Raw genomic sequence first — 22,500 nt, 5'->3', positions numbered from 1 at the left:
ATTAACTCTAAGTTGTTATATCATATAATCAACATTTATAATTGAGTTTAGTGATTATTTATTTGATGCATTATACACTCACCTAAAGGATTATTAGGAACACCTGTTCAATTTCTCATTAATGCAATTATCTAATCAACCAATCACATGGCAGTTGCTTCAATGCATTTAGGGGTGTGGTCCTGGTCAAGACAATCTCCTGAACTCCAAACTGAATGTCAGAATGGGAAAGAAAGGTGATTTAAGCAATTTTGAGCGTGGCATGGTTGTTGGTGCCAGACGGGCCGGTCTGAGTATTTCACAATCTGCTCAGTTACTGGGATTTTCACGCACAACCATTTCTAGGGTTTACAAAGAATGGTGTGAAAAGGGAAAAACATCCAGTATGCGGCAGTCCTGTGGGCGAAAATGCCTTGTTGATGCTAGAGGTCAGAGGAGAATGGGCCGACTGATTCAAGCTGATAGAAGAGCAACTTTGACTGAAATAACCACTCGTTACAACCGAGGTATGCAGCAAAGCATTTGTGAAGCCACAACACGCACAACCTTGAGGCAGATGGGCTACAACAGCAGAAGACCCCACCGGGTACCACTCATCTCCACTACAAATAGGAAAAAGAGGCTACAATTTGCACGAGCTCACCAAAATTGGACAGTTGAAGACTGGAAAAATGTTGCCTGGTCTGATGAGTCTCGATTTCTGTTGAGACATTCAAATGGTAGAGTCAGAATTTGGCGTAAACAGAATGAGAACATGGATCCATCATGCCTTGTTACCACTGTGCAGGCTGGTGGTGGTGGTGTAATGGTGTGGGGGATGTTTTCTTGGCACACTTTAGGCCCCTTAGTGCCAATTGGGCATCGTTTAAATGCCACGGCCTACCTGAGCATTGTTTCTGACCATGTCCATCCCTTTATGACCACCATGTACCCATCCTCTAATGGCTACTTCCAGCAGGATAATGCACCATGTCACAAAGCTCGAATCATTTCAAATTGGTTTCTTGAACATGACAATGAGTTCACTGTACTAGAATGGCCCCCACAGTCACCAGATCTCAACCCGATAGAACATCTTTGGGATGTGGTGGCAACCATGTTAATTTCGTTAACGAAAACTATGACGAAAAGTATTCGTTAACGACATGTTTTCACTGACGAAAACGAGACGATAACTAAATAAAAATGAATGCATTATAACGAAAACTGTAATAAAAATATACTGACATTTTCGTCAACTAATAAAAACGAGACGAAAATATTCTTGTCCCACCTGGCGGACATCAGATTGCGCGCATGTGCTGCTTATCTCATATAAACGGCAGAGAGAAGTCTCTGGGAGAAGGGAAAGCATAGGTGTCTCCACGCGGTTTACAAAGCGTCTTATTTTCCTTCACGATCGCCGGTAAAACGCCGCAAACTTGAAGCGCGACTGCAGGCGAGTCACCCCGAAACACATTACGAAGGCAAGCTCAAGTGTTTTTATATGCCTATGTTAATCTTAACACGAGCTGCTGCATAACGTGAAATGCAACAAAGTCAGCCAAAAGAAACCAGCGCCGTCCTCTACTGATTATAGAAGTGATGAAGTGAGTCGAACTGTACATTCCAACCAAGTATGTAACATGTTTGCATGACTAAAGAAATGTAATACAATTTATATAATATGTCTTTTTGAAAGCTATTCTCATTCATTGCTGTCTCAAGCAGAGACAGTGCAGCGCTTACTTCAAAGAAGCATGCCATGAGCCAATAGCCTTTGAGTGTGAGCCCTGTCAGAGCGTTTCATTGGTTGAATGAACACGCCCAACTTAACGAGGCAATTGAGTCAAATGGGACTGAATGAACTGGAACATGTCGTTCATGGTCTAATACTCTGCGTTCCAACAATGCATATCTAGTTACTGAACTTTTCTGAAAAATAAAGGTAATGACCTGGTTTAATTGTATTCTAAGGTGAAGTAAATTATGTCAAAACAGTTGAATCTTTGTATGGAACATTTAATTACACCAAGTAAATGATTTAAACCATTTAGATTTTAGTAGACTAAATATAATGTATATTTATTCGACTAAAATGTTTTTCATATTTCGTCGACTAAAACTAGACTAAAACTAAAATGATGGGGTTGACTAAAATGTGACTAAAACTACATTGCATTTTCGTCAAAAGACTATGACTAAAACTAAATCAAAATTTGCTGTCAAAATTAACAACGGGGCTGGAACGGGAGCTTCGTGCCCTGGATGTGCATCCCACAAATCTCCATCAACTGCAAGATGCTATCCTATCAATATGGGCCAACATTTCTAAAGAATGCTTTCAGCACCTTGTTGAATCAATGCCACGTAGAAATAAGGCAGTTCTGAAGGCGAAAGGGGGTCAAACACCGTATTAGTATGGTGTTCCTAATAATCCTTTAGGTGAGTGTATATTTTGTTCAGCCGAGTACTTACAATATCTCAAATCGTGAGAAAATCGCCATTCTAAACAGTGACATGGGGCTGTGCAGTCGCCTGTCAATGGCGTCATATATAATTTACTGACGTAGAAAGCGCATGACAACAGTGTCGTGGACAAATGCGGAAGTAGTGTCTAGAGTCTAGCAAGCCACTAACTTGTTTCGAGCAGTCACTTATTTATGGACCACAATTATTCGCAACAATTATAAAACTTTACATCATCCGCTAACATGACTTCTCGTTCCCGTCTGATTGATGGCCGTCAGCGGTGGGGCTGAAGACAACAGATCCCATCATTCCACGCTCCTTCACAGCGTCATCAAGCTACGCCATTGTTGTTGTTTTGATCGCGCGCCCTCTAGCGGCGGTTTTTACAAACTGCACCTTTAATAGTGGGTCTCTGTGGGTGCTGAACATTCGTCATACCTGTTAATTGTTTATAGGACACTTTATTTTGTCCAGTCAGATTTATTTATGAATAACTATACTGTATATAATTCATCAAAGCAAGACATTTTGAAGGATGTTGGTAATTGAACACTAGACATTTCACAAAATATAGATGAAAGAGTCGTATACAGGTTTTAAACAACATGAGCATTAATAAAGAATGACAGAATCAAGCTGAACAGCTGAGATCTTTCAGATCTGAGATCAGTACTATTTTATCTTGGTTTGAAACCGTAAAAAGAAGCGCTGGTGACAGATCTATAGACCACCTCAGACGAACAAAACATACAAACGTTCACAAAGCAGCAGGTTTACATTATTACAAACATCTCACAACAGTCCCGGACGGTCCCACTTTTCATGCCGAAACAAGCTTCTCTTTAGAAAATGACTGAAATGACTCTGATGTTCTGTCATGAGTAACAGATGTGTAATGTGTTCTCACAAAGCACTTCATTCACGTTCACAACTGACATGTGCGATGAACCTAATCACACAGTAAGTGCACAGGTAAAGTCCAGAGATGCACATCAACATCACAACCTCAGGGGTTCAAACAGGCCACCCAGACGCTCACATTACTGCAATCTTACCAAATAACACACATCTGGAACCCAAACAAAGAGATGGCGTGTTTCTTAACTTCTGATTTAAGATACTAAAAGCACTTCAAGTTCAGGAATTTAGGGGGAAGAATGTTTACTAAAAGAGCTTAGTTCCCCATTTCATTAATATCTTGAGGTTTCTGCACAACAAACATCAGAGAATTAAAAAAGATAAAAAGATATCTTGAAGACATATCTTATTATGTTGAAACATCTACTTAAACTAATGCAAGAGGACGCTTTACTTTTATATATCTCCCATCGTTTATTCTCTCTCATGTGGTTGTAAACCTGTATCCGCATTTTTTCTTCAGTGGAACACAAGATATTTTGAAAAATGTCTCGGTGGTTTTGTGTTCATACAATGGAAGTCAATGGAGTTCGGTGTTGTTTTGATCATCAACATTCTTCAAAATATCTTCCTTTTGTGTTCCGCAGAAGAATGAAACTCATACAGGTTTGACATGACATGAGGGTGAATAAATATGAAAGTCTATTAATTTAAGCGATGTCTGACTTTCAGAGATTGACATCATCGCCCCCAGCTTGATTCAGGCATATTATTAAAGAGTTTGTATGCGTGTCGTATAGTTTGGAGTATAAACTGATGCCGAATGGAAGAGTCTTGATCATTTAAAGAAGAAAATAAACATCATTTGTTCAAACCGGCCCTGCAGAAACAATAGGACTGTTGGCAGGTCAGTCGCTAGTTTCCAAACACAGAAGCCAAGATTCAGACCAACCCTCATTCAGGCCATCCGAAACGCCAATAAAAACCCATAAAGAAGAGGACAGGAGCATCCGCCGGCATTTATTCAGAGTGAATATACAGTAGCTGTTATATCCTTTCTGCTTTATTTACTGGAATCATGGACAACAAAACATGAATATGAAAAACAGATCGATACAGCGCTCTCAAATGCAGAGACAGCTGAAGTAAAAAAGGCATTTTTTGGATTCAGATCTCGGTGTGTGGATGGACTGAAATTCTCCTCAGAAAATGAAGGCGGATCTGTTTGTCCATGTGTCGCCTTCATCTGTGGATTTAAACCATCCAAGAGGAGATTTCAGTCTCCGAGTTCTGCCAGAAAATAAATGAAAAGACGAAAAGGAGCGAGCCGATGAGAGTAAGACATCATTACATGTACATACCGTTCCATCACTGACCGGACAAATACTGAACACTGGTTAATGTTTACTGCTGGAAAAATGTTCAGAATGTTGAAGGAAAACACAATAAACTGCCACAACCCTTCTCAACGCAAACATCAGTAGAGTTCTTTTAAACATCAGTAAGAGCTCTTAAACCATATTCACATATCTGCCACCAGCTATTTTTCCTCCGGAATAGAAAGAAATCTTAAGAAAAGGCACCTTGTTGTTATGGATGATGTCAGCAAGCTTACTAACTGTGATTGGCTGACAGAAGACTACCCCTAACTTTTCACAGATATAGGAGCTGATTTTACTGCTAAAAGATCAAGATCGGCAAGATAGGAGCTAGTTTTAGCCTCGAGATGTTTTGTGAATCCAGGCTCTGAGCGTCACATCTGCTGAAGAAACATCGACATGAGACACACAGAGAAATAAAGCTCACACTGCTGTGATGTGAAATGTGTGTTTAAAGTCTGGCGAATGTAATAGCGTGTCTCCGCTGGTCTTACTGGTGCAGCAAATCCACAGTTTGCTGGGGACACGTTAATACATAGTCGAGCAGCGAGAGCTCACAGTCATGGAAGACGCCATATTGTTTTGACTATCCTCTCGCGACTGAGTGCGTAATACGCATGCGCGTGACGTCATCGTTTTCAGAAAGTTCCGTCTCGCAGTTTACATGGAAACGAAAACAGCAGCGTTTTCAAAAAGTTGCACTTTGAGACCCGATTTCAAAAGTTAGCATTTTCAGTCCCCCAAAACGCCGTTTCTGTCTAAACGAACAGCTGAAACGCATAAAAATGTTTCCATTTCAACTATAATGGCCTCTCAGGAGACGCTCAACAGGAGACAGAAATGAGAAAACACGAGTAGAAAAGAAAATGATAAAAGATCTTCACTGGCTGCTTCTGTTCTTCTTTTGAATCAAATGTGACTTGTTGTGCAAGAAGAGACTAAAAATGAGGATTGTTTTGGTAAATTAAACTACAGATTAAATGTCCGGTTGAACGGGCAGTTTCTGCCAATCTCATCTTGAGTGTCTATAGAATACGGACTTGCATACTTCGTATCTTCGAGTCTTTAGTTTGATCACATTTATAAAAGAGAGATACAGCTGTACGATTATTTCCAAAAACATACGACCTCCTGGGGGTGTGCGGGGGGAGCAACTAAATCACGAGCACACAAGACATCATCTCATTATCCCTGCCGAACTGTTTTATTCACTATAAATTTGTGTTGTTTACATTATGCATGTGTGCCGATTGCCAACAAAACACAGACATATGACTACGATCTCCAAATCCAGCGTTTATATAACATCCATCACTGAAATGCTGTGATCAAACAGACACAGCTCAACTTCCCTCACTATCGCAAGAGTAACGAGCTGCAGCTGCAGGCCTACTGCGCAGCCAATCTTGATGGTAGGCGGGTATTCCTATCGCTCGCCTGGTCGACAAGTGGGCGGGCTATTTCTTTCGCCTTGCCGTGGGAGTGCTTTTCCCAGAGAATTGCCCAATAAAGGACTAAGAAAACTTGTTACGTAACGGTTTTTATGTTCGAAAAAAACTTTCTGAAACCTATACGAACCTTGGGGAAGTGCATCGAGCACAGAAATACTATGTCATACATCCAACTCGACCATGTTAAGCATGAGAAGACAGCACGTTAACAGTGTGAAGAAGTCAGAATGCATGAAACACGTTAACTTTCTTTTACTTTGCATAGATAGAAGCACAAGATGAAGATTTACAAAAAGGCACAACACACACGCGCGCGCAAACAGAAGTGTGAGGAATGCTTCCAATTAGAGCAGTTCCTCTTCAATTATCTCTTATATGTAAAGAGAAAGAGTCTTGTTGAATCTCTACCTCATGCTGACAGTTAATTATCCACCTGCTCTCGCCACTCATTCACCTGATGCTGACAATACACTTCCTGTGTGTGTGTGTGTGTGTGTGTGTATAATGATGTGAAGAAACACACACACATTCACACTCTCCCTCTCTCTCGCATACACACACACACACACACACACACACACACACAAAACAGACACACACTCTCCTGCATGCTGAGACACACACGCGGCCAAGCTGAGACACACAAATGCGCATGTGCACGTGCACACACACACACACACACTCTCATGTATGCTGAGACACACACATGCATGCACACACACACGCACACATGCACGTGCATGCTGAGACACACACGCACGGGCACACATGCACGCACACACAAACACGTGCACGGGCACACACACACTCTCACGCATGCTGAGACACACAAATGCATGCACGCATGCGCAAACGCACATGCATGCACACACACCACTCAGACAGACAGAGACACACACACACACACGCACACACACACAAGAGACAGACACACATTCACTCTTTTGCTGCTCTGTTTGCTCTGTAATACAACCGTGAACAACTTCCCATGAACAACTTAAATGTCTTGAAAAGCACACAGGACAACTGAAGAAGATTTACAGTAAATGAACACCTGACACTGCACAGACAGAGAGCAGGGCATCATGGGAACATGGCCAACATCTTCAGGAATGAGAGTGATGACTGATCTCGCAGCTTACAGACATTTACACACTCATGTTATACAAGAAAACCAACACAAGAATCTGACACGCGCTGACAGAATTACATACAAACACACAATGACAGTACCTCTCTGCTTTTAACTGGAAAAAAACATTCGTGAGTGTAACTTGCAGAATAATAAAGTATTATATTATTTGAAGCATTTTACATTTATTTATTGATCAAATCTGCATGTGGAGAAAATGCACATTCATGTCGAAGCAATAAAGATTCAGTGATCAATTATTCTCTCTCATGTGTTTGTGAACCTCTATGAGTTTCTTTCTTCTTCAGAACACAAAAGAAGATATTTTGAGAAACAGAAGTTGTTTTGTGTTCATACAATGTAAGTTAATGGGGTAAAATACTCATACAGGTTTGAAATTACATCAGGATGAACTGATGATGACGGAATTCACATGTTTGGCTGAACTGTTCCTTTAAACGGGCACGCAGGCATCTGGAATAAATACATAATGTGAATAAAGTATAAATTCATGACTGACAGGATGTGACAGGTGAGATTTGATGTGTTTGTGAATCATTGCTCTGGGGAGGCGACCTTTGTAAACTCCTCCCCCTCAACCCCGGGAAGAATTCTGAGAGCTTTATGGACCATCACTATACAGTTTAGATAACTCACTTATCTTCTGCCCTCCATCCCCACACACACACACACGCACACGCACACGCACACGCACACGCACACGCACACGCACACGCACACGCACACGCACACACACACACACACACACACACACAGTTTTACATCAAAACATCTCTGCTTCTTTCTGTTCATTCCCACGAGGAAGGGGTTAAAAACAAATCCAAGTCATACACACACACACGCACGCACACGCGCACGTACGTACACACACACACACACACACACACACACCGGGTCATCTGATACAAGTGAGACGAGCCCCTTCCCCCTTCATGAGCCATTTCGCTTCGATTTCACTTGAAACCCCCCGACCGGATTCTTGTCAGAGTGAATCCCCCCGCAGCCCACACGTCACATGACTATATAAAGTATCAGAATGATTGATTTTTCCTGCACAGTTTTGTACACACAATAGCTCCGGTCACTACAGATAAATGTAGTCACAGCCTCAGGAAACACAAGAGGTGTTTTGGCTCCTCTCTGTCTCGGAGAAATTCCAAAGCACTCAACTCCCGAGCGTATCGATCCGTCCGGAGGATCTACTGGACAAGCTCAACTAGACCCGCTATTGGACGATCCCTGAGCTGAGAGGCCATCAGGAGCTAATGGACTGAATAATGAGAGCAAAGGAAAGAGCCAGAGAGCAGCAGGACACACCCTTCTTATAACCTAAGAAATGAAATGCGCCAAAAATACATCTATGATAGTGTTTATGTTGAAGTATGTGGGGTGGACTCTCGTCATGTGTGTGTCTGGAGTCAGGCTGTTACCACGGTAACCAGAGAAGATGCCCGGAGTCCATGGAGAATGAACCGTGTAAAGATCAAAGGTCAATTTGACAGTATCTTATTTCTGTCATTGAAAATAAATAATGTGAGCCGACACACAAGACCAGCGTCCTTCAATAAAGTACAAATAAAACACACAGACTGATTTGTGTTTGCAGGAGTTTGTTCCAAAATATTAAATCATAAATACTAAAAATACAGCTAATTAAAAATATAGCTGCAAGCAGCAATTACGGGGTCAAGCCCAACCACGGCCCAAAGGGAAATATTTTGGTCATGTCAGATGAAAGTCTAAAAACACAGGAAAAAGCAGTTAGAAGAACTCAAGAAAATTGCTTATAACTTTTGACCAATAGGTGGCGCTGTCACCAAATTTGTATGAGGCAGACAAGATGTGCCAGTGATGATGCATATCAAGTTTCGCGAAGCCACATGACGAGCTCGCCTTAGAATTCGGTAACGTTGTATACAAGAACCATACGATTGCCCAGCCTAGGTTATTAGAATTAATTTTAAAAAATAAATATTTAAATCTACAACTTTCTATATGTCAGGCTGCTTTGCAACAATGCAAAGTTTGACAACTTCTCAAAAAAAAAAGTTAAATACTAACAAAAATACAATTAAAAAAAGTATACAGTACCCTGCTGAAAAAACAATAGAAACAATGACAGATTTTCAAATGGTTTCCACTTAAACATCACCATGAACCATTAGCTTTTTCCATTAAAACCTTTTCAAAATTCCACTTGTAGTGTGTATTGGGCATTATTCCAATAGGATCAATCTGCCACCCACCGATACAATCCATCCCATACCAGTAGACACCATTGCAGTTTCCATTACAACCAATACAATTCCCATTAGAACTATTAAATCCATTACATGTTCTATTGTGTTTTGGGCAGAGTTCCTATTGATTTTTTCATGAACAACAGTTTAAAACAGATGCAAATGCAAAAAACAATAAAAAAATAGCAAAGATAATGAATTAGAACATTTCCAACCACAATTTGTGTTTTAGTCCATATTAACATACAAGTTAGTTCATGCTTTTATTACAGTTTGTTTTATTCATACTCATTTTAGCACACATGCTGTGTTGTAAATGTGAATGGAAAAGAAGCTAATGTGTTTTCTAAAAATCTAATCAGTACTACTGAGTATTTTGAAGTGGCTAGCCGTGCATTAAAATCCTTTGAAGGCCAACAAGAACCTCTCGACGCGAGGCGTGGTGCATTAAAATCCTTTAATACACGGCTAGCCGTGAATTATGCCGCTTATACCATGGTCATTTGCCAAATTAAAGCAGTTATTGATGTTTACAGTGTCATTTTTGATCAGAAAATGACAGTTAATTTCGTCAGTTTCAAATGTTGATCAAACTGACTGAAACTACCCGTGCATTAAACCCGTGTTTTAATGCACACCTTCCAGCCAATCAGAATCGGGTATTCAAACAGACCATGGTATAACACAATATGTTGTATTACTGAATACCGGCACATGATCAGAAATGATGCTTGACCTAACAAACAGCACTAACTCTAACACACAGGCCTGACGATTGTACATGAGAAGATGGTCGTACATTAGAATGATGTAATGCATAACAGATGCTGTTAATATTCTGTGCAGTGAAGAATCTGAGCTCCATCTGTTCAGCTCCGCCTGACACACACACACACACACACACGCACACACGCACGCCCTCACAATCTTCATCTGAACATCACTGATGGTCCTCTTGTTTGTTTACATCTTTCTAGAAACTTTACATTGACAGCAATCGCCGAGCAGCGATGCATGAAGCTGCAGTAACACGGTCACGCATGCATCTCCACGTCTTCAGAGACCGAGAGTCAGACACACACGGACAGGAGGAGAGATGCTTTCTAGAACCCACTGGAGCGAATATTCCACTCCAATGCATAAAACCCTACAGGCCATCAAACAATCCACTTCGGAGTTATCATCCACCACACGCGACGATCAAAACACGACCCCGCACTCACACCGCACATTCAACACCGTCGGTCTTCAGTTACCGAGTCTGGTGGAGAGTATGGTGCTGAAAGACGTCATTGTGACACAGCGAGAGAGAGACGGGGTGAAGGAGGCAGAGGGGCCGTGAGGTGTCAGTTATCCCGCGCTCATGCGATGCTTCAGTAATCCTGTGAGATCTCCATCGGATCTAGAACCCTCAGGTCACCGATGAGGAACACAAATCACAAAGATCTCTTTTACAGACCGACGTTTCTTCATCCATCTCCATCTCTGAAACAAAGTCGCAGGTTACACACGTACACACGGGGCGAAGTCACGTGACATCAAACTGACATTTTCCACACGTGATAAATTACTATTATAAGCGTTCCATTCTGAATCAGGGTGTGATAAGAAGATTTACGTTTGTATTTGCTCAATCAATATCCGATTTTTGATTTAAGGGAAAGTTACTAATTACTTAGTACTATGAGTAAGGCCCTATTCACATTTCGCATCTTTTCCGCGCACATATTCGTTATTTTAAATGTAGAAATAGGGGGCGACGTAGGCGCGTACATTTTCTAGGCGCGTGGGTGCCGCATCGAGATGGAAATAGTTCAACTTTTCAGAGTGCCGCGCGCGCACCGCCGTCATTTGAAGAGAGAAAGCGGTGCACCTAAAAGCCTTTTATCATTTATATATATTGTTAGAATGTTTATTCATTAACCGCCAGCTCTTCAAATAGAAAATGCTTGACAAAATGACAAACCCAGATTCCTCTTCACCCAGATCAGGAATCAGAAGTGCACTAATGGAAAGACCCGGACAGTCATTTAATATTTACATCATAGCTGTTAATACAGGAATACAGTAGATGTGCCGCGGCTTCCCCGACGGGAAGGAAAACTAGGTCAGGATGGAAACCAGTATCATATTAAAACCTCATTTCCTCCAGTAACAACTTAACCAGCGAGTGTTTTTGTAATCTGCCCTCTCGTCACTGACATTTCAATTGCTTGAGGGTACACATCCAGATTCTTCTTTAAGAAGAAAAACATGATTCTGCGGTACAGATGCAGTAATGCTCGGAGGCGGGATCAGTTGAACTCAGACGTCTGAGACTGACGACACACCTGTCAACAGAGCAGACATCTCAACATCAACACAGAAATGCAAGCGGGACGCTTCAGTCAGACATCGCAGAGAAGACACGCGAGGAAGATGAGATTAGTTCTGGTGAGTTATCACACGGGTACCACACGCTTCTTCTATAGATTTACACTTGTTAGACACATCTAGAACATCCATTGCTGCTAATAACTGTAGGAACTACAAAACAATAGAATAAGAAAAATACACATTTTTCTTCCTCAAACGGATTGAACATCTGTCAGAAACAGTAGCAGACATTCACACACAGCGCAGATTCATTCATTATAATAGAAGGTTTTATTATTTAGAAAGTTTCAATGTGAGTTTAGTCGTGATTTAAAGGTGACTTCAGGATCTATAACTGGAAGAGAAAACACACAAAACTAAAGAAGAATAAAGCAGAATACAGCTACAGTAATCACCGCAGGAGTCTAACCAACCACTTCCCACAAATTACCATCCAAACACACAAAACTAAACAAAATCAGCAAGTGCACTAAAGAGACTAAAAAGATACCGCTGCCCTGCACAAACACACACACACACTAACACATGAACAACACAAACAAACACATCACACACACACAAATACAACACTAACACATGAAAACGCAGATAAACAAACTTTAAACATAAACCACATACACCACACAAACACTAACACATTAACACACATATACTCAAATATATACCACACACACATCACTAATACACCATACAAAAACACCACAAAACCATACACACAACCGCCACACAAACACATATATACACCAAACACATGCCACGCAAACAACTCCATACAACACACAAACTTCATATATATATACTACACAAACGTGACACGTTACACAGACACATGGAGAAAGAAAACACGCACAAACACACGTACACACAAAACACAGCAAAAATACAAAACTGCCACACAAACACACATATTGCACAAAAGACACACACACACATGCACACACACAAAACACCCCATAAACACACACATACAAAATTGCCACACACACACACACATATTTCACAAAAGACACACATATACACTATACAAACAAACACACACAAAACACCCCATATACACAAAAATACAAAACTGCACTCAATTTTGGTCCCCACAGTGACACGAGTCCCCATGAGTTGGTGTGCATGCAGGTCCCCACTAACATATAAAAACCAAGTCCACACACACACACACACGCACGCACGCACGCACACATACATACATATACACCATACAAACACACAAATACAAAATTGCCACACAAACACATTTTTCACAAATGACACACACATACATATACACTATACAAACACACAAACAAAACACACAAATACGAAAATGCCACAGAAATAAAACCTCTTCATTTGTATAACCAAAACAAGAGCATGATGAACTAGCATGAAGTCTTAAACTAGCCTTTCTCTTTAAACCCATTTCCCAACATTGTGTTCAGTCCGCTCTGTCACGAGCGTGTTGAGATGCTAATGTTGAGGCAAATAAAGATAAACCCAACCCATGGAAACACAACAATCTCCAACAGAGAGCACTTTATTCAAGATAATGACAAACCACATCCCATGTCAACCCTGGAGAATCCAGTCAGGTGGATTTATGTTCCTCCTGCGTCTGCCGAAAGGACGGCTTGATAGAGTTTCACCGTCAGACAGGTTTAACCTGACGATTAACTTACACAAGTCTCTTCACACGAGCACATGGCCGTCTCCAGACCTCCAGATCTGAACACGTACGTGACTAATAATGTCTTCATACCACACAATCACTTCTGATGGCTCATGGGAACTCCGGTCAGGTGGGCGAGGAGAGGGTTAAACACAACTTTACTTCCATCCCCTCGAGCTCTGTTCCCATTAGATCCACGCAAACGCCTCTCTCTCTAATCCGGCCGGAGAAAGACTTTCATTCATGGGATTAAGTCGCCGGCTGGACGCTTGACAAAATGCCCTCTTAACGGTTTATTAGTATGTCAATCACAGGCGCGGTGCCAAAAAGAGAATTGTGTGTCGGTGAAAGAGCCCCGTCCTCTAATTCTCCAGGAGGTCCGTATCCAACGCCCCCGAAACGCAGGAGTTCATTTGGCGCGGAGGAATTTCCAACAAGTACATGTCAAACATCTCCTGGGCTTAACCAGACGTTTATCATTTTGAAAGGGCAAATGTGTCGAATAAACTCTAGAAACAATAAGGTTGTGAAATTGACGAATGCCAATCGCTAAAATGCAGCTCGACGCAAAACACAAGGACCCGCCGTCCACGCAATCAATTCAAAGTGAATCACATGATGTCACAATTCTGTCTCAGTGAATATGACATGTCAAGTCAAATGGGTTGTGAGTGTGCCTTTTGATTTTGAGTTAAGGAATCCGTTAAAAGCGTTACAAGGAGATTTCAAAGTAAATGACTGAATATAATAAAGAATTGAGTTTCATCCGTCGGTTCTGACTCAGATCTGTCACTCACTGCTGGCGTTCTCATCATGTTCAGGTTTGAAACGCACAGAACGGGTTCTCTGCGTGACAGTACTTCAGTCGTGACGGAACGTGCCGGAGCTCGTCGTGTGTTGCTGCGAGCAGAAGCCGCACACGTCTGTCGTAAAGCACACACGGACAGATTACATGTCAAACCTCACGCTGTCTGAAGAGAGAGAGAGTCACATGACCTCATTACTGCACACGACACCAGTTGAGTCTTAACACAAACTGTAAATGGAAATTCACACTAAGTGGCTCTGGATAAAAGCGTCTGTCAAATGCATGAATGTAAATCACACGCTCAGTGAACACCGTTGTGTTTTTTATCAGACTTGAACAGAATAAACACGGTACTATTGTAAATACAGACACAAATCTGTCGACGTCTAAACTGAACTGATCTTGTGAAGGGTCGAGATGCCTCCAGGCTCTTCACAGTTTACACGAACACGGGTATTTTCGCCGTCCGTCCACACGCAAACGCCGGTCATTGAAACCAAACTTCTTTCAAAACTCCGGCCAGCGTGAAGATTTTTAGAAACGGAGATTTGGCGTATGACGTTGCGTGCCGCTATCTCCGATGTTTGACGTCACATTCCAGGCTTCTGATTGGCCAACACGGCTTTATGGTTAGGATTATATCGCCACCTTTTGGTTTGGCATGCATTTGACAGCGCTTTATAGTGTGTTTTAGCGTTTTCCTGTCGACGCGATTTTTTTTTTTTTAAACGCGCTAAAGGAGAAGGATATGTCATCGTTTTAAAATAGATCTGATTCTGCATTGCTGCATTTTCAAGTGGATCGATAAAATGCAGTATTCAATTTCACTAACTGAACTTGAGGGCCTGAGATCTTCCCTTTCGCTCTTCTTACGCCACAAGACCACAAACTCAATCCCTGAGACTTCACGTCAATCTTCATGAAGGCCTATACTACAACATACAGCATGATCATTTCAAAATTATTTTCAGTTTTTCGGTATTTACTATTTATAGGTGAAATGATCATTTTTGTTTTATTCAGTGAACGACTAACAATTTTCACCCAAATTTCAAATAAAAATATTGTTTCTATTTGCATTTATTTGCATAAAATCAACACTGGAGAAACAGGTGAAAACAACAGAAAAGATGCTCTGGATCATGTGTATTTAGTTTTCTGTTTTTATGTAAAGTGCCTTGAGAAGCTGCTTTAAAGGCACTATATAAAAACAAATGTATTATTATTATTATAAAACAAGTTCAGATTCACTTTTAAACAATTATCATCATTAGTCCTCTTTTTACCAGGACAATCTTCAGTGATCATTGATTAAAAGTGAATATGAATAAGGCATCAACGATTAGCTTTTTGTTAAGTCATATTTCTACATGTATTAAGGAAAAGTTCAAAACAAAATGTTTTTTATGTGTTAATCTGGATTTTGATCACAATTCTCATGTGACTTTCACATTGCTGTTGGAGGACTTTATGTCACTCCTGAGGTTTGATTTGGTTGAAATTCAACAGACACTGGACTGGAATGACCACAATACATCTAGATATGGTGAAATGGTGATGAAATGATGAATGATGAAATGGTCTCTTCATTTTTTTCTGTGGCTGCATACAGTAGTGGCAAAGAGAGGAGAAAACCTCATTGACCTCAGAAGTCCTGTCAGTTCATATGAGGACTTCACACACATTCAGGAGCTCAGACCGGCGTCTCTACACACAGCAGGAGGTAAAACACAACTGACACTCGCACAAAGAATCAATTTGTCCTTTGTGTGAATTTGTCTATTGGACACAATACAACACTGTTAACACGACACTGAATGCAGTCCAGAGACACAGCACTGAATTCATGGGGAACCAAATATGAGTGACCACCCAGATATGTGAATGTTGAGTTTGTATTAATGTAGAGATCGGTCGTAAGGGTTTCAATCTCACGAAGACCTAACAACCCCACAAAAACAACAGATGAGTTCTTTGATGTAAAAAGAAATCGTTCAAGTTAAACGTTCTGTATGAACGCGCCTGCAGCTTTAAGACTGCTCACTACAATTCTCATTATCATCACACATACACCAGATGAAAGAACACCACACCTGACCTGAATCCTGCTCACTCCCTTTAAAGAAAAATAAAGGAGGACAAAATCATCCTGAGAGAGAGAGAGAGAGAGAGAGAGAGAGAGAGAGAGAGAGAGAGAGAGAGACAATAGAGTCACAGCTGCAGGATTTCCTCCAAAACACTTCCGCTCCGTTGCATCACAGCTGTATTCCAGTGTAGAGAGATGGCACACAGGAAAACATCCTACACACAAACACACACAACCTGAGCTCAGATCCGGTGTTTCCGCTGCTTTCAATACAATATCACCGACAGAGAGCATGCAAACTATTTCCTGACGGGTCAATCTGTGCGTACGGCTCAGACAATCTTTGCGTCCTGAGGTCAAAGGGCAAACGTGACACACCGCCGCTGCGTCCGAAATCGCATACTGTGAAAGTATGTACTGAATCTGAATAAGTATGAGTAGTATGAATAGATTTCTGACATGTTTTATGGTCATGTGACCTGTATGCTCTTTGACCCATGACGTACCAACAACAACCTGTACCTGGCGTCGGTGCAAACACAATTTATTCACGAGAAATTCCTTAATCTGTACTTACATTTTACAAATGGACACCCGCTTTGACATTTTCCGCTATTTTCATTTGATTCACTTTTGAAATTTGACCGTTGCTCAGCTCCTGTGGCATCATGGGATAGATAAGTGTCCATCCGATCACCAATCTCGGCGGAAGTTATAGACCATCTGGGTATTTCTCGCCTACTGTTTTGTGCATACTGAGGTTTCGGACGTACTGCTCATGACTCATTTTCACCGACTAGATAGTATGGAAGTAGGCGATTTCGGACGCAGCGCTCATCTCTCGCTGCTGTAACACAATGATGCAGCTAATGCTTAATGACACCATCACACACACACGTTATCACACAAACAAACACACAACACAAGTCTCAAACCGTCACACTCTCACAGTAAATAAGAGGTAAACACCACAGCACAGCAGAAGCAGTGAAAGTGAATAAAGACATGAGGATGTCACCGTGCGGGGTCTAACCCACAATCCACCACAGGGACCATAAAGCGTCCGTCTGCGAATGAGAGCAAACCACACACACACATTCAATAAACCACATTGATGAACACACACTGCTCAACCGCTCACAATAAAACCAGAAACAAATATTTTTCTGATGTCATAGTACCGTTATATATATATATTATATACATTAGCAGTAGCAACCACTTAGCATCGCGTCAGCGGGTCTGACATATACCGAAAATGTTTTTATTCAATAACTGCAACAGCTGAACGATCACGGCTTCAACTCCTACAGAACAGAACTGATAAACCCAATTCATAAATTCACTGTCATGTGGATAAAAGCGTCTGCTTAAAATGTTCATATACAGAAATACTTAAAAGAGTAAAATCATCACAACAACTCAGAAAAGGCTTTCATATCTCCTCCAAATCTAAATATTACGTTGCATTCCTACACATCTGAAAATCAAATAGATCATGATCTCATTCTGTTTACAGAATTTTATGCACTGCAAAAAATGACTTTCTTACTTAGTATGTCTGTCCTGTTTTCCAGTACAAATGTCTAAAAATTCTTGAATCAAGATGCATTTTCTTGATGAGCAAAATGACCTCAGAAAATAAGTCTTGTTTTTAGACCAAAAATATGAAATTTCAATGAATTTGTACATAAACAAGAAAAAAGTTTGCCAATGGGGTAAGAAATATCATCTTGAATTTAGTAACTAAGAGAAAGGGAAACCTTAATTCAAGATTACTTTTTAGATAAGGTTTTTTGCTTGTTTTAAGTACAAATTCACTGAAATTTCATATTTTTTGTCTTAAAACAAGACTTATTTTCTTAGGTCATTTTGCTCATCAAGAAAATGAATCTTGATTCAAGAATTTTTGTTTCACCATGTGAAATTCAACAATAAGAGACCGTTTTCCCTCTGTGTTGTTCTGTAGTTTGATATCACCTCACTGAAGTTCTCTAGACCGTAATTCAGACGTATAAATGTAAATGAATGCTATAATTGTGCAAGTATTACGCAATGAACAATAAATCCCTGACCTGAATGTAAACTTTATAAAAGAATGAAATGATAATGTCTCGCTCTTTACAGAATAAATCTCATCTCACATTCTGCTTTCACTCTTGAAAGAGTACGGTGTTAAAATTCAACCTCACGCACGTCTTAACTGAAACAAGACCCAGGAGACAGAAGAGCTGAGAAACAAGACAGCTGCTCTTCATCTCGGAGGAAATATTTGAGTGTTGGTGGGCTGCACATATTACAGAGATAACACCAGACATGTGGCCTTCGGATTTCAGCAAATGCAGATGCTCTGAAGATGTTATCATTTACAACACTGTTTCATATGAAAACTAATCTGTCAGCCATTTCAACACTCAGAGTGCACATCACATCACATCCAATGTCACATAGAAGAAACCGCTCGGAAAAAAACAATGAATGAAACACTGCAGACAGAAGTTAGAACACAACATTAAACAACAGGTCAGTTAAACATTAAAGGGACGGTTCACCCAGAAATAAACATTCTGTCATCATTTATTCAGTCTCCTGTTATTTCATACCTGTATAAATTACTTTGTTCTGAAGATATTTGGAAGAATGTTAGCCATTTTCAGTTCCGGGACATCATTGACTGCCATAGTAGGAAAAAATCTTCTTCAGAACACAAAAGAAGATATTCTGAAAAATGTTGATAACTAAACAACACTGGACCCCGTCTTCTTTTGTGTTTCACTGACGAAAGACTCACGTACAGGTTTACACACACACCAGAGAGAATAAATGAGAACATAATAAAATAAAAATTGTGGTGGTTGAAAATATTATTCCTAATAAACACTTGAAATGTAAGGCGTGTGAATGGCACATCTAATCACACAGCATTGAACTCCACTAAATAAACAACAGATTCAAATCCGCTATTTTTATAATACAATTGATCTTTTTTCACTGCTTATATAAGCGTGTGAAAGTGAGAGTACTAAACACAACATGCACTACTGAGTGCAGGCATGCTTCAGAAACACGAGACACGTAATAATGCATCGTAATAACTTAAAATTACATAATAAAAACAGAACAGACGGTCCAATTTGAATGTTCTCAAATTCACTTTTTCTCAATGTGAGCTATAAACCTGATATCTACAATAAAAAGCAGGTTACAGGCGTGTTTTTACTGTGGTAAAGCAGGTTACAGGCGTGTTTTTACTGTGGTAAAGGAGGTTACAGGTTTGTCGTCGTTACACCTGGATTCACCTCATAACAACGCGACCCACTTTTCTCATAAAACACCGAAAGTTCAAGCGATCTTACCTCCCGTGCACATTATAAAGAGTGAAAGCAGATTCACGGCTCCTCCGCGTGCAGTTATCGCGCCGCGACGCGCGGAGCTGCGCGGTGATGCGTCCATGTTTCCGGGACGCGCAGGTAAAACTGGTCCGCAGGTTCAAGACTCTTTGACAGAAAACAAACAAAAAAACAACCGTACATATAAACCGCCCGTTCTGTGAGTTTAACGACACAAAACGTCTTTACGTCAAGTGTGTTTTATCCATGTTCCACTCATTCTAATGAGATCGGATTATAAAATCGGAGGGTCTGACTGCGGCTGCTGTGGGTCGACCCTCGCGCTCATCTGCGACCCGTCATACAATCCGTCAGACACTCATTCGGGTCCCGGGATCAACCCGCCTTCTCTCTCTCTCTCTCTCTCTCTGGAGCTTCCGGTTTCATTTCACCTTTTCCATTAGGAGTCCGATGCTGCATCCAGCTGGCAGCACCGAGAAGCAGTCTTTCGTGAAAAACATCACTGAATTACCCTTTAACCTTTTAAACACAGACCACACATTAGTACAAAGGTTCCAGACACTTGGGGTTTCTTGTTAAAAAGATGAAATGTTTGAATAAAGAAAAGAGTTAATGAACAACAATTTATTGTAAAGTATTGCATTTCAACTATTTGCAAGTAATGCGTTTATTTTAATAGGTTATAAACACATAGCCTATGAGTATAAGCCACTGGGTTTAGTGGATGTAGTAAAGGCCTGAGGACTAAACTTAGAGTTTCATGAATCATTTTCTGGCACAAGTGAACTGATTGTATCAGAAAAGTTAAATTAATTTACAATATTCTCACATTCCGTTTCTTCGTCTGATCCGTCTTGTTCTTTGCGTAAATGTATATTACTGTCGGTCATTTAACATTTTTATGGTTAAAAAGTCATGCAGCGTCGCGCTCAGCTGTGGTCATTAACTCCCGCCCTTTTCATTTGATTGGCCAGTAACTCCGGCTTCTTTCATTTGGCCACTGTAAGCTATATTTGACATTGGAGGGCGCTGTTAAAGTCCCCGTGAACCGGAAGTTGCGATCGTTTTTACTTCCATATTCTGAGACGTTTCCGAATGAAAAGGAATTTCAAAGGAGAAAATGAGCAGGCGTGGCTTGCGTTTCTCACTGCGAATTGATTGGATGTGTGAAAACAGCTGTTGCATTTATTTTGAAATGAAACTGGCAGGAGACTGACGGTTGAAGGGGAGGAGTTAACGGATGCTCCGCCCAAGCTGCCTAAATTACGTCATTTCAGAGAGAAAGTGCATTTTCAGATTTTAATTGAAGATTATGAGGGTACATGAATTTTAATAAGAAAATGACCCACATTGATAAACTATTTACTATAAACGCTGCAATATTTCATGAAAAAATACGAATTTTAAAGGAGTAGTTCACCCCAAAAAGTCTAACCTGCCATCTTCTGAAAAGGTAGTTTGTCATACGACTTAGATCAGTGGTTCGCCCAAAAATGGTCCCTATTGACTTCACCAAAGTAATTCCCACTATGGAAAGTCAATGGGGAGCATTTTTTGGGGTGAACTACTCCTTTAAACTGTGGTTGCTTTTATAGACCTCACGTGTTGCTTGATGTTCTTTTTGATTCACATTCACTAAACTGTTTTTCTTTTTTGTACTAAAGGTTCAAAGGTTAAGGCATCACGTCCATTCGCATCATCATCATCCTCTTGATTTATCTAGTGACAGCGAAGAAGAGGAGCGGTACTCTGTTCTCACTTCAGTACTGCAGCAGAGATCATACAGGAATAGAAAAACAATCAACATCAATTCAACATTTGCATGCTCATGTTTCAACAGCGATGTGTGTGTGTGTGTGTGTTTCAGAAGAAACAGTCCGGATGCAGATGCACATTTATTTATTTTCATGAAAGTGTTTCCTTACCACATTTGTGCAATACAGAAACAAATCACATTTTCATCAAAAATAATTGACATGAATGATATCTAAAGCACTAAACATACAGTATACAGACTAAAGCTACAACACAAATCCCCGAGAACCAACGCGGACCACAGATCAATCATTTCAATTTTTTTACATATGGCTTGAAGTGATGGCTGATTATTTACATCTCTGTGATCAGCTGAGATGAACATGGCAAATTCACACCGACTGAATCGTCTCCTGAGATTCACGAACAGATTCATTTAACAGTAAAACGACATTATAAAATCAACACATTTCTCATTCTCTGTCATAAACGCATCAGCAACATGTACATCATAATCTGGAAAACAGCCACATTCAGATGTCAGGATGAGGTCACTTTATCTGCACCTGATTTTCTAGATGAAACTTGATGAAAACTCAAGATTAGTACATCATAGAAACCCAAGTGAAATACAGATAGCATAAAATAACCACAGGACACCCCGTGAGTAAAATCTCTGGAAATATACCTCATGAATTACTGCTCAGGTTTGTGTTAAAAGGTCTCAATGAGGAGGTATCTGAAGACACGGATGAATGAAAATGTTTTACAGCATCACTGTCTCTAGAGGACACACGACACACCTCCTCCTCACGGCACTCTTTCTCTTTAAAACTCATAAAACAAATCCTAGACAGACAAATGAAATTAAAATCATTACATTTTTCTGATAATATGATACATTAAGTAAGTTATCTCATTCAGGAGACAAAGAAA

General features: G+C 40.5%; 2 protein-coding genes across 4 annotated transcripts in view; both read right to left on the bottom strand.

Annotated features, from left to right (window-relative positions):
• The window catches only part of ptk7b (protein tyrosine kinase 7b), a 54,113-nt gene extending 33,919 nt beyond the window's left edge, over positions 1-20,194 (bottom strand). The window contains exon 1 of the mRNA XM_057341751.1: positions 19,816-20,194. Coding sequence (XP_057197734.1) covers positions 19,816-19,912 — 97 coding nt within the window. The 5' untranslated portion in view covers positions 19,913-20,194. The remainder of the gene's footprint in view (positions 1-19,815) is intronic.
• Positions 20,195-21,691: 1,497 nt separating this feature from the next.
• The window catches only part of klc1b (kinesin light chain 1b), a 23,678-nt gene continuing 22,869 nt past the window's right edge, over positions 21,692-22,500 (bottom strand). For all 3 annotated transcript variants that reach the window (XM_057341753.1, XM_057341756.1, XM_057341755.1), the window contains one exon: positions 21,692-22,500. This exon is cut by the window's right edge and continues 300 nt beyond it. The gene's annotated coding sequence lies outside the window, so the exon portion shown is untranslated.

The sequence above is a fragment of the Triplophysa rosa genome, linkage group LG9 (genome assembly GCF_024868665.1).
Source record: "Triplophysa rosa linkage group LG9, Trosa_1v2, whole genome shotgun sequence".
In the NCBI taxonomy this organism is placed as follows: Eukaryota; Metazoa; Chordata; class Actinopteri; order Cypriniformes; family Nemacheilidae; genus Triplophysa; species Triplophysa rosa.
The sequence above is the reverse complement of the archived record's forward strand: the minus strand, read 5'-3'. Positions and strand labels throughout refer to the sequence as shown.